Source organism: Myripristis murdjan, chromosome 15 (assembly GCF_902150065.1).
Source record: "Myripristis murdjan chromosome 15, fMyrMur1.1, whole genome shotgun sequence".
Taxonomy (NCBI): domain Eukaryota; kingdom Metazoa; phylum Chordata; class Actinopteri; order Holocentriformes; family Holocentridae; genus Myripristis; species Myripristis murdjan.
The window spans coordinates 9,909,967-9,921,412 of NC_043994.1; the positions used below are offsets into that span (position 1 = coordinate 9,909,967).

Here is an 11,446-nt window from a genome sequence, read left to right on the forward strand (position 1 = left end):
TTCTCAGTTCTGGACATGACTGTGAGATGTGCAACTGTCACAAAAAATATTTTAAACTGGTAATGACTTTGATTGCACATTTTTGTGTAATAAAATGAAACATTTCTCTCCCTGTCAGTGTGACTAAAAAGCTCCCATTCTTGTTGATGAAATGATTCAGTTTTGTAACATACAGATAACGGACTTGTATGCAAGAGTCTGGAAGACATGGTAACTTGAACAAGCCAAGAAACACTCGCAGGAATACAAAAAGTGTTACCAGACCCCCGGTCTCCCCTACAGAGTTTCGCCATTGCAATTTTCCATGGCAACCATGTTAGCTCCACAATCTGTTGCTTAGTAACCGCTGATCACCAACAGCAGATGTTTAGATTGTTGGGCATCTCAGGGTGCCGTATCTCCTTTTTCAGCTTCCCCCCCAATTCTGGAAAAACAAGCCCCCATCTCCCCCAAAATCCATCATTCATTCATACTCCGCCTATCCCGGCTCATCAGCTTTTTCATCTTCATCCGTCTGTTTTGGAACCAGATTTTGACCTGTCTCTCTGTCAGGTTTAGGACTCCTGCCACCTCCAGGCGCCGGTCCCTGGTCAGGTACATGTTGTAGAGGAACTCCTTCTCCAGCTCCAGGGTCTGGTGTTTGGTGTAGGGACACCTCTTCTTACGGGTGGACTTGGCATGGATCCAGTTGGCTGATGGGTTATCTGGAGCGGAAGAGAGGGGAAAGCATGGGTTTTTAATTTCTACCACCACAATATTGGTGTGTGTGTGTGTGTGTGTGTGTCCCATACATTCCACATTTAGCTTTATATGTGCAAATACTGTGTGATATTTTCTCTCTATGGTAGAAATACCTTCATTCACAAATTTAGCACAGAAACGATTTTCAGAATGAGCTTTGCACTGTAATTGCTACCCACACACTTGCAATAAAGCTATTCTTCATTCTGAGTGCTTGCAGTACTAATAAATAGCTTAACTAAGCCTCATTTTATTGAGTTATTGAACTGCAGTTTGGGGAAGGATATTTGAACCTCTGGCATATATGAAATGTTTTATTAGCCTCCTAAAAAGGTGAAGCATCCCAAGAGGGGAGTAAACTTATAGTTATGAAGACCACAAACTAGAGAGCAGAAAGTAGCCTAAATGTTTGGCTGGGTAGTCATACTTGCAACATTTTACAACACTAAGTAACAAGGCAACAATTTTGCTTCAGTTTGCTGCATTTTTTAAAATGTATTTTATTATTATTTCCTGAACTTTAAGTAAGTTCTTTACTGACCAAAAACACAGAACAGCATGATTTTGCAATGAAAATCGTACTAATTCTCATATGAAGTGGTTGGTGATTTTCATGGCTGTTCATTGCTATAAGTTCTCTAACATGTAGGCTAATATGAATTCATAGAGTTTTATTTTCATGGACTGTAGGCATATAGAGTGACAATGCAAGATGAAAACTGACTAAAATTAAATTAAGTAAACAAACTCTAGACATTTTATAACAACAGCAAAACAATTATATTTGTATTATAATAGTATATTATAATAGTAATAAACAGATTTCCAACTGTGTCGAAGCTGTATGATTGTGAAGCAAGACATTGGCTGAAAATATAATTAGCCTAGAATAAATTAATAATTCAAATATTGCATGTCAAAACAATAACAATGATCTCATCTTGATAGGCTGGTGTTCTATTTTAATTCAAATCGTTTTTTTTTTTTTTTTTTTTTTTTTTTATGTTTTCTGGTATTAAAGTACTAAAGGTAGGCAATTTCAAAGTCCAAAAGGTTTTTTTTTAAGCCCAAACTACAGTTTTTTCAGTAATTGATTTCTCAGGTCAGGTTGTCTGGTTTTCTCAAAAGACTGAAGATTGCAATTAAAAAAAGACTAACATCAAATTAATATACAATTGTGAGCACAGAAGTTGTGTGCATGCAAGCCTGCGTTATCCCTTTAGTGACAAATCACTAAATCAAGGCAACAGTATCTTAATTATTTTAATGGACAATAAAGTTTTATATTTTACTGTTTACAAGACATTTATAGGGTAATAAAAGTCACACATATGCTTACATAGACCTATACACAGACTGACTGACGGACACACACACACACACACACACACACACACACACACACTTGCCACTTCTAAAACGCTAATAAAAAACCCAGTGTTGTTCCCTCCTTACCCGGGTCGGGCTGCTGCTGTGTTTTCCTTTCCCCATCTTTTTCCCTTTGCTCCGGCCTCCTCGCCGGCTCCTCCGCGCTGCCAAGCCGCTCCAGAACCACCTCGGTCGGGCTAACGAAGCTAGAACCACCGGGGCTGCTTTTAGACGGTGGCGGGCTCTCCGGTTTAACAGCCTCATACCTCGGGCTTAGGCTGGAGAGGTCGCCGCTGGAGAGGTCACCCTGAGCGGGGAGACAGCCCGGGAAAGCGGCGGACACCTGGGAAAGAGAAGTCTCCGGTGCGGAAGTCGTCTCCTCCCAGCAGCGGACGAACCTGCTTTCTGAAGCCGTGGCGGGCGCGAGGTGTTCGGCGTGGGTCTGGCTCTGAGGGCCGTAGTAGGGGTGGTGATGTCGGTGGTGGTGGTTCAGGAGGTGATGGGGATGAAAAAGCCCCGGGATAGAGGCGGAGGGGGCGGACTGCAGCTGGGGGGACGATGACGAAGAGGAAGAAGGGGAGTTGGTCCAAGGAGAAAACCCGTTCAAACCCGTTTGTTTGTTGGAGAAATGAGAAAAATCCGGGATATGTGAGCCGGGGGTCTCTTCCTCCGCTGCCCGGGCTGGTTTGGAGCCGCTGGCCGTCGTCCCCTGCAAGCCTCCCGGAATGAAATGCGCACCGTAAGGCTCCTCAGTCTGGAGCCCCATCATGGAATAATAATTCGTTAGCGACATGTTTATTTTATTATTTCAATAAAAACTATTTAAGGGCGACTGTAAAACGTAAGATGAGGTGGTATAGTGGCTAACATCCTCTCCTAAAAATGGTAGTAATTTTTTTTCCTGCCCTTACCTTCTTCTCGGCTGGCCATTGGTTATGCTGTGGATCACATGGTTAGACTATATTTACCCAATATAGGAGATAAATCAAATCATTCTTTTGTACTCAGAAACGTGATAGTGGGCCTACTACTGGAGCCGCGTCGAGAAATTGTGGGCTAAAAGATTTTAAATCTGTTGGGTTTCTTCCACTGTTTTACAAGGCGAGCTGCATGAAAAGCAAGCCAAGGATCCATTTAACAAGCTTGTTTGGGGGTTTTATGAGTATGTGTGTGTGTGTGTGTGTGTGTGTGTGTGTGTGTGTGTGTGAGAGAGAGAGAGAGAGAGAGAGAGAGTGCATAGATGAGATTCTTGAGATTCAGAAGTGCTTGTGCCAATGGTCTTTTTCATAAAAAGACTATATGTATAATAATTAAGATAATAAACAAAACAGAACTCCCTGAAATTATTGTTGTTGTTATTATTATTGTTGTTGTTGTTGTTGTTGTTGTTGTTGTTGTTGTTATTGTTATTATTTGCAATATGTTCAATTTGTTAACAAAGAAAAAGTCATATGCATCACGCTGTTAGAAGACCAACTTTAATTTGCCTATACACCCACTTATACACACACACACATTCACACACACACATACACACACACACACACACACACACACACACGCACACGCACACACACACACGTATACATATATGTAGAGATAGATAGATAGATAGATCGATAGATAGATAGATAGATAGATAGATAAAAGACAAAGCATGCACAACAGTCTTTAAGGGCCATACTTTCTCTGTGGGTGCGTCATTCATTCATGTCCACAGCACGCAGGGCCCAAGCGTGCATGCGCAAAACTGCCTGCACGTGCGTGCGAATAAAAACTTCTATTGGCCGAAAAGAGGCATGCCAAAAGGGAATTACAGCACACAAACCATTTCCTCAAGTAAAACTTGACTCATCGTGCTAATAAAGACCTTGATCATGTCTCCTCTGCACTGTTAGCGCCACCTGCTGGCTGCTCGTAAAAGACACGGATGACATCGAGGGAGCATTATGGACTGTCTCACTGGACAGCTGGAACAGCTGCAGTGAGCAAACTTCCCAAAAGCTCCAAAGTTTCAAAATTAAACAGGTGAATCCAATAACCTACAAGCCTCCTGTATTTTATTCTGTACACACACCAACACAGAGTCCATCTCTCTCTCTCTCTCTCTCTCTCTCTCTCTCTCTCTCTCTCTCTCTCTCTCTCTCTCTCAGTCTGAGGAGCTTTCCTCCATTTCAACTGGTTGGACACCTTCATGAGTGTCACACTTATGATCAAGTTCCCTGCTTTGCCAAATCGCCTGAATGATGACGTGAAGAAATAAACGGATGACACCATGGTTTATAATTCCCCTTAGTTGGAACCTTGAGAAGTTGTTAATTTGCTAAATGTGTCAGTGTTGAGCTGTGAAAATTCCCTGTTTGTGCCTCTGGGTGGCAGTGTCATAATGACTGTTCCAGTGGAGGGAAAAGGGCCAGGCTGAAACTCATCTTGTTCATTGTTTGGGACCATGGACAGTTTACTACAGCATCAACTATTACTACAGCATCAACCATTTGAGGCAGTGGGGATGGATAACACTGTCATCACTGTAAAGATAGAAGCAAAGAGGTAGAGAAAATAATAGAGAAATTCTGGTCAAAGTGACTAGCATCTCTCCCTGCCCACATTTCCCCAAGTTTTTCCTCTCACAGCCATGACATAGCAGCAATTTTAGAAATGAGCAGCCTCCAAACTTAGAGTTCATGACTTGTGACTTAAAGTTATGAGCTGCACTGATCTTGCCTTCAGGAAATTCATCATTTTAAGGTTGATTAAAGTAAGAAACAATTTTTATTAGCATACCTCACAGCATGCATGGCACAGTCACAGTGGTTCTCCAGAAACCTTGCTTTCTTGTTGGAATAAAGTCACAGGATGGAGAAGTATTATAGCCTGAATCACTAATTAAAAATGAGCAGTGATGTAAATTAGTCTTCAGCTTAATCCCTAAGCTCAGAGCCTTGCACATTTGAGGATTTCTACTTGAGACAGCAGCAATAATCATATTTCATTATTTCATACTTTTGTTAGAGTAGAGTGAGCAGCTTACATTTCGCTACATGGTAGCCTATAATATGTGACATATGAACAAAAAATTATGAACTTTGACTAAGGTGTTTAGTACTACTTCAGGCAACATACAATGTTAAGGCAGCACAGAAACATATTTTTAGGCTGAAGCTCCTAAATATTTTCATTGTGAACAACAACTACTATTTGTAATAATAACAATTACAATTATATCAAAATGATAATAATAATTATAATAAGAAGAAGAGGAAGAAGAATGATAAAAATTAATATTTATCACAGGCTAATTTGATAGGAGAAACACTAACACAAACCCTGTCCCACCTTACATCATCTATTTCTACGACTTCTAAATTCAACATTAAAACCCAAGTTAATGATCCATAATAACATAATAATAAAAGTGAAAGCTCACAAAAGAAACTGTACTGGATTTCACCCCAACAGTTCAAATTGTGCCTGTAAGAGTCAGAATGGGCTCGCTGTAGCATCACTAATAGCAGTGGCCAGTCGGATAGTGGCTCAGTTTATTGTGGGCCATAAGGGCTGAATGCCTTTAGGTCCAACCAATAACACAAGTTCTCCTTTCATCTCCTTTTTTTGTCTTTTTTTCTTCACACACACATGCGCACTCCTGCACAGTGTCACACGCACATAGAGTGAGTGTCTGTGTGAGAGAGGGAGTGAATGGCAGAGGGACAGAGCAGACAGTCTGTATTGCCCCAATAAAGTCATTATCCTTAGGAAATGGTCGTTGTTGGTGTGGTATGCTTGGTTTGCGGTTCAAGGTTCACTAGCAGCCTTGGACTCGTTGTCTGTTTCTGCCGTCTGGCCCAGTGTTGTTCAAAGTCTGGCTTGGGACCCCATAGTTATGTCAAGAAAGGAGAGAAGCACCTTCTCAGACTCCTTTTGTCCCTGTCACAGCACATTTTGTTTAGTCTCTTGTCAGGGTGCTGCAGCTCTAACCCTTGTGTTCCTGAAGGATGCATTTACATTTGGGCATCTTGATCAAGCTTTCCTGTTTCATGAGGAATCACACAGGACATTATTTTCATCATGGCGCTGTGCTGAATGACTCAGACAAATGCTCGGTATGGAGCACAGCTCACCGGGTCTTGGACAGTCTTTCTATAAGCATCAAACTGCTACATAGGCCACAGATGACCTTATATTTATCTGCAATCTTTCCTCTGCAGTGTTTTATTCAGCTTATCTTTCATCACAAATGCTGTTATAATGACAGCATTATTACCAGACTAATCAGAATTAGAATGAGCAAAAGTAGTGTCCTTGTTTTTAGGTTGTTTCCCCATATTTATTTATTTATTTTTTACTGTAAATGCCCTTATTATTATTATTATTATTATTATTATTATTATTATAGCCTGCTGCTGCTGCTTCTTTTTTCCACTAGTCTCTTGATCGTGGCATTACAGTTCATGGCGAGTTTTATGTGCTTTTCAGACTGCAGTTAGTCTTGTTTTATTATTTTTTTAAAATATTTGGTTCATTTGTAAATACTGGTATAAAATAAAGATGTTTAAAATTATGACAGTATATTCATATCTTGCAAAAAAGCTTATTATTACAACAGTCATTAAGCGTACTAAAATCAAACTTTTCTAGTTAACTTGTTTGAGTGAGTCAGGGAACAGGATCTCAGAATCACACATACACACACACACACACACACACACACATAGATAATCCAGTAAGCAGATAGGCATGAAATAATGATTGATTGATAGTTGTATTTCATCACGTGTAACCATTATAAAGAACAGTAAAATAATTAATCAAATGATTGCACTCATACTTTGCATCCTCAACATGATAGTCTATTGCCTCAAAGCACATAAACACAACAAACTAGACACTGTGAATAAACAAATATCAAATATGAGAAATATCAACCAATAATTAATATAGATTGTCTTGACATGCCTAAAAAAATCAACTAAAGATGTTCAATATATGATTGTATTTGCTGTTATAAATCATAGGTAAATTATAACTATTTACTGAAGTCAGGTCTTTTATGAGTAAATTCTTATTCACAAGAATGGCTGGGCAAAATGAAGCTAATTTTTTCTGATGAAATAGAAGAGAAATGTACTCTGACACTCAAAAGAAAAGAGACAGGACAGTGATATTTCAGCATCCATACATCTATATATCTACATATATCAGAATTTCTATATGTACGTCTGTATAGAGAGATAGATAGATCCAGCATAGACTTTTTCAGCTTCACTGAATTATTTTCATTAATTTTGCAATCAAAGTGGACCTAAAAATAAATCCAATTTTACCGTTAATTGTCATTGGCATGAGGTTATCAGGTTTGAGTATTTTTCATGATTCCTAAAAAAAAAAAAAAAAAAAAAAAAAAAAAAAAAAAAAAAAAAATCACATTTGATTAAAAAAAAAAACTGCACTGGCCACAGAAGTGCTTCTTAAAAAGCTTATGACTGCACTCATGTACACAGACAGCTTGAGGTTGTCAGCAGTGCAAGCATTTCTCAGAAGACAAGATGTTTTCCAAAACAAACTGAAGTCAGTAACAAAATTAAATAAGTTTCTGCCTCTTTCTCAGAAGGGCAAAGCCGAAAAACTGGAGACTTTTTGCAGACATGCACACACATCTCATGATCACCAACCCGTAATTTGTGCTTCACATTAAAATGAGGAATTATTCTGCCCCCTTTCAATCATCAATCATCAATTGAGACTGAAATAGTTTGGAGTAAAGTTCTCTGAGAAATCTGTGGAAAATGGTGACATATTGCTACAGCAAATATAGTAAACAGAAGAGGTGTGATGGTTCAACAGACAGGCAGAAAAACAGTCAATAGGAGGCAAGCAGGGAGTGAATTTGCTAAATAACAAGAGCAACCATGTGTGAAAGCAACACAAAAGCAATACCAGGTTGTGCACAAGTGCTGAGCACAAGGAGGATTTCAGAATAAGTCAATGCAATGTCTGTTTTAGCAAGAATAATCTGAAACAGTTGCAGGTACCGGGAAGACAGTCCATATAGGTGAGTGCTTTGTCCAGTCTTAGGGAATGTGCAGCTCATTTACATCTCAGGGTACAGGAATGCAGAGCAACTAAGGGAGACGTTTGTTGCTGGAATATTTAAGAGTATGTGTTAAAGTGTTATTGCTTTAAATAGTGAAGGAGGTATGTCAGAGGTTTTTTGGCTACAGAGGTTGCAGCAGTTCAGCAAAGATGACAGAGTGGTGTAGAACTGAGAGCCTTTCAAGGGCTCCTCCATGAAGATCTGTCCATCTCCTCTGCATAGTCAAGAGTCTAGGGGGTTGCGTATATGGCTAGGAGAAAGTGCATAGTCATAGTATATAGTCACATTCCTTCATATTTGTTGGGCGTGGCTATGTCAAGCTCTGAGGAAGTGTTGATTAAGCTTGTCCTTACCAAGCCACATGACTTAATATTTGGAGATACATACATTTGGAGAAGGCATGTTGAGCATTTGAATGCTTTCTTGAAAAAAACTCAAAACAAAATGAGGAGAAAGACAGAATAAACAAAGGATGTGTTGTCTGTAGGAATATATGGATAAAGGAGTCACTGTTCTTGTTGTAAGGAGTGTGATTTTATTCAAAATTTAGAAAAGAGAGGGGCCGAGGATAGAGCCTTGAGGTACACACTTGATGATGAATTAGACTATAGTAGAGGCAAGACTGCGCTCGTCAGCCTCTCTACATGAGATGAATGGCACAACAAAGTGACCAAGTTTGCATAGTTGTTGCATATTGTTTGGGCATAGCTTTTAAAGAGTAATGCTGATGCTGCAAATGTGTTTTGTCCTGCCGTTAACTAAAGTGCTGAATTACCAAATAACTTTCCCTATACAAGACCTGGGTAAGGAAAAAAAAACCTCAAAATGTCAGTAATTCGATTGCTTTCATGCAAAAATCTGCGTCTTGGGATTGTTCATTGTTTCTTGGTAAGCTCTTTTTGGTATGAGGCCGATCTGAGGTCTGTGAACATGGGATGGAGGTAATTGGGATGGATAATTTGTTGGTTTCTCCATCCAGATGAAGACGTAAAGCTGTCTGTCCTTCCATTCTTTCTCTTTCATCCATCCATCAGAACAGATGGTTTCCTGTGTAGTACTGCAGTCTGTCCCTGTTAAGTTTCTTCTCTTTCATCCTTCTGTTCTGGAACCAGATTTTTACCTGTCTGAAATAGACAGAAAACAGAAAACAATAGAATAAATTAAAAATATAATAGAAGACTTTTTATTTAAAGGCAGAAATAGCCCATGCATTGACTAGTTTATTATGATGGCCACTACAATTCCACAAATTACACCACACAACCAACAGCATAATTGTAATACAAATATGAATGCAAGAAGCAATACGCACACACACACTTGCAGGCCTTAAAGTGCACACCTGAGAGGGAGTCCTTTACTATGATTAGTGTCTTTTAAGCCTGAAACATGGCCTTGTCTGGCTTATTAGCCTGCTATTGTAATAAAAAAGGAAAAGCAAATATTTGTTCGCCTGCATGTAATTGGCCTTTAGTTCTTGAGCAGTTACAGTAACTAAACAGCACGGTTGGTTTGTTACAGTCGGAGTGACACTTTTCGGCCAGCGTATTAATATTTACACCGTGCGGTCAGAGCTGTGTGTTTATTGGTTACTGTACTGCTGCCTCGAGCGAACGTCAGCCAATCAGAAATTAGTCCGGAACTGTATGTAATACACACTGATGTTGTTATGCAGTGCACGGGCGTCAAGCACGGGCGTCAAGCACTTAAACACACACACACACACACACACACACACACACACCTGTCGGTGAGGCTCAGAAGCCGGGACAGCTGCATGCGTCTGTCCTTGTTGATGTAAACGTTGAATAGAAACTCTCTCTCCAGCTCTCTGATCTGCTGTTTGGAATACGGACAGCGCTTCTTCCTCCTCACAAAGGGCTCTGAGAGAAGAGACAAGCAGCAATGGCAGTTTAGTCTCATAGTCATAATTTAAAATAGGCTATGTAATTTTAGAAATTACCCTATAGCTAACACGTGAAAAGAAAATTTAAGATCTCATCTATGTGCCAGTACTCTGCATGTAAATACTCCTAAAGAAGATAGATAGACAGGCAGGCAGATAGATAGATAGATAGATAGATAGATAGATAGATAGATAGATAGATAGATAGATAGATAGATAGATAGATAGATAGATAGGCATGTGCTTTGAATTCAAGGAGAATGTCAAAGTCGAAGTCAAAACAGAACAGCGAGGTCAAGATGGCTGGATGGCGACGTGACCTTCCTACTGTCTGGCTGTGCTGGAAATGCGATGGAGACCATCTACAGTCCCGCACTGGACATCCTAACACAGTCCGCTGTACAGAAATAACAGCTTATGTTATTTATAAGCGCGTATTCATCTGACCACAGCTGCGTTTATTTACGCAGGTGATGCTGGCCCACAACCATTTAACTAATGCGGGATAAGCTTGCCTTGTTCACTGAGAGGAAAGAAATTTCCATCACTTTTTTCTGTAAATTAGTGTGGACCCTCTTTGTTGTGAAAAATCTGTGCATTTATATATATATATATATATATATATATATATATATATATATATATATACATGGCGTGTTTATAATGGTTTCAACACAGCCCGGATTTAGATGTGAAGATGTAAAATTGTACGCAAGCGGAAATAATTCTATCTTATATCTGTGCATACATACGATTACAGACCATGCTTTGCATTTTTTCAAAATTTAGTCAGTTCCAAATTAATATCTGAAAAATTGCAGGGATAGACCGCCTGGTTTGACACGTTCACCTATTGCTGTTACGCCATATTCTATATATTATTGACTTTGGGTAAACACAAATAAAAATGACTTGACTTGACATAGACCTCATTAATTTTGATAAATAAATAATAACAACAGCATTATTATTGTTATTGTTATTATTATTATTATTATTATTATTATTGCTGTTGTTGTTGTTATAATAATAATAATAATAATTGTTATCATCATCATCATTATTATTATTATTATCATTATTTAAATTTAAAAGGCAATACTTTTGAAAAATGCAGCCTACAAAAAAAAAAAAAAAAAAAAATCCAGCGTTAACTGCATCAGCGAATAAACTAGACTACTTCAAAACAAAAAAAAAAAAAAAAAAAAAAAACAGATGTGTAGGCCAGATTATATCTGCAATAATGATGATTCCTATATTTAATAGTGGCCTACCCCATTGCTTTACTTTCTCGGAGCCTATAGCTCTGCTTTTTTCCAAAAAGTTTCACTTAGCCT

The 11,446-nt window shown here is 38.9% G+C and overlaps 2 protein-coding genes across 2 annotated transcripts in view; both read right to left on the reverse strand.

The window, feature by feature from the left end:
- Positions 1-459: 459 nt before the first annotated feature.
- On the reverse strand, positions 460-2,902 carry LOC115372778 (homeobox protein Hox-D9b-like). The gene is made up of 2 exons (XM_030070905.1): positions 2,197-2,902; positions 460-704 (listed from the first exon to the last, which is right to left on the reverse strand). The coding sequence occupies exons 1-2, from the start codon at positions 2,900-2,902 to the stop codon at positions 460-462; spliced, it is 951 nt and encodes a 316-aa protein (XP_029926765.1).
- Positions 2,903-9,233: 6,331 nt separating this feature from the next.
- The window catches only part of LOC115372907 (homeobox protein Hox-D11a-like), a 3,104-nt gene continuing 891 nt past the window's right edge, over positions 9,234-11,446 (reverse strand). The window contains exons 2-3 of the mRNA XM_030071069.1: positions 9,948-10,086; positions 9,234-9,327 (exon numbers count right to left, since the gene is read on the reverse strand). Coding sequence (XP_029926929.1) covers positions 9,234-9,327; positions 9,948-10,086 — 233 coding nt within the window. The remainder of the gene's footprint in view (positions 9,328-9,947; positions 10,087-11,446) is intronic.

Coding starts and splice junctions, on each gene's coding strand:
- LOC115372778 (XM_030070905.1), bottom strand. CDS start 2,902: ATGTCGCTAACGAATTATTATTCCATGATGGGGCTCCAGACTGAGGAG. Junction 705..2,196: donor ACAGCAGCAGCCCGACCCGG/GTAAGGAGGGAA, acceptor CTTCCGCTCCAG/ATAACCCATCAGCCAACTGG.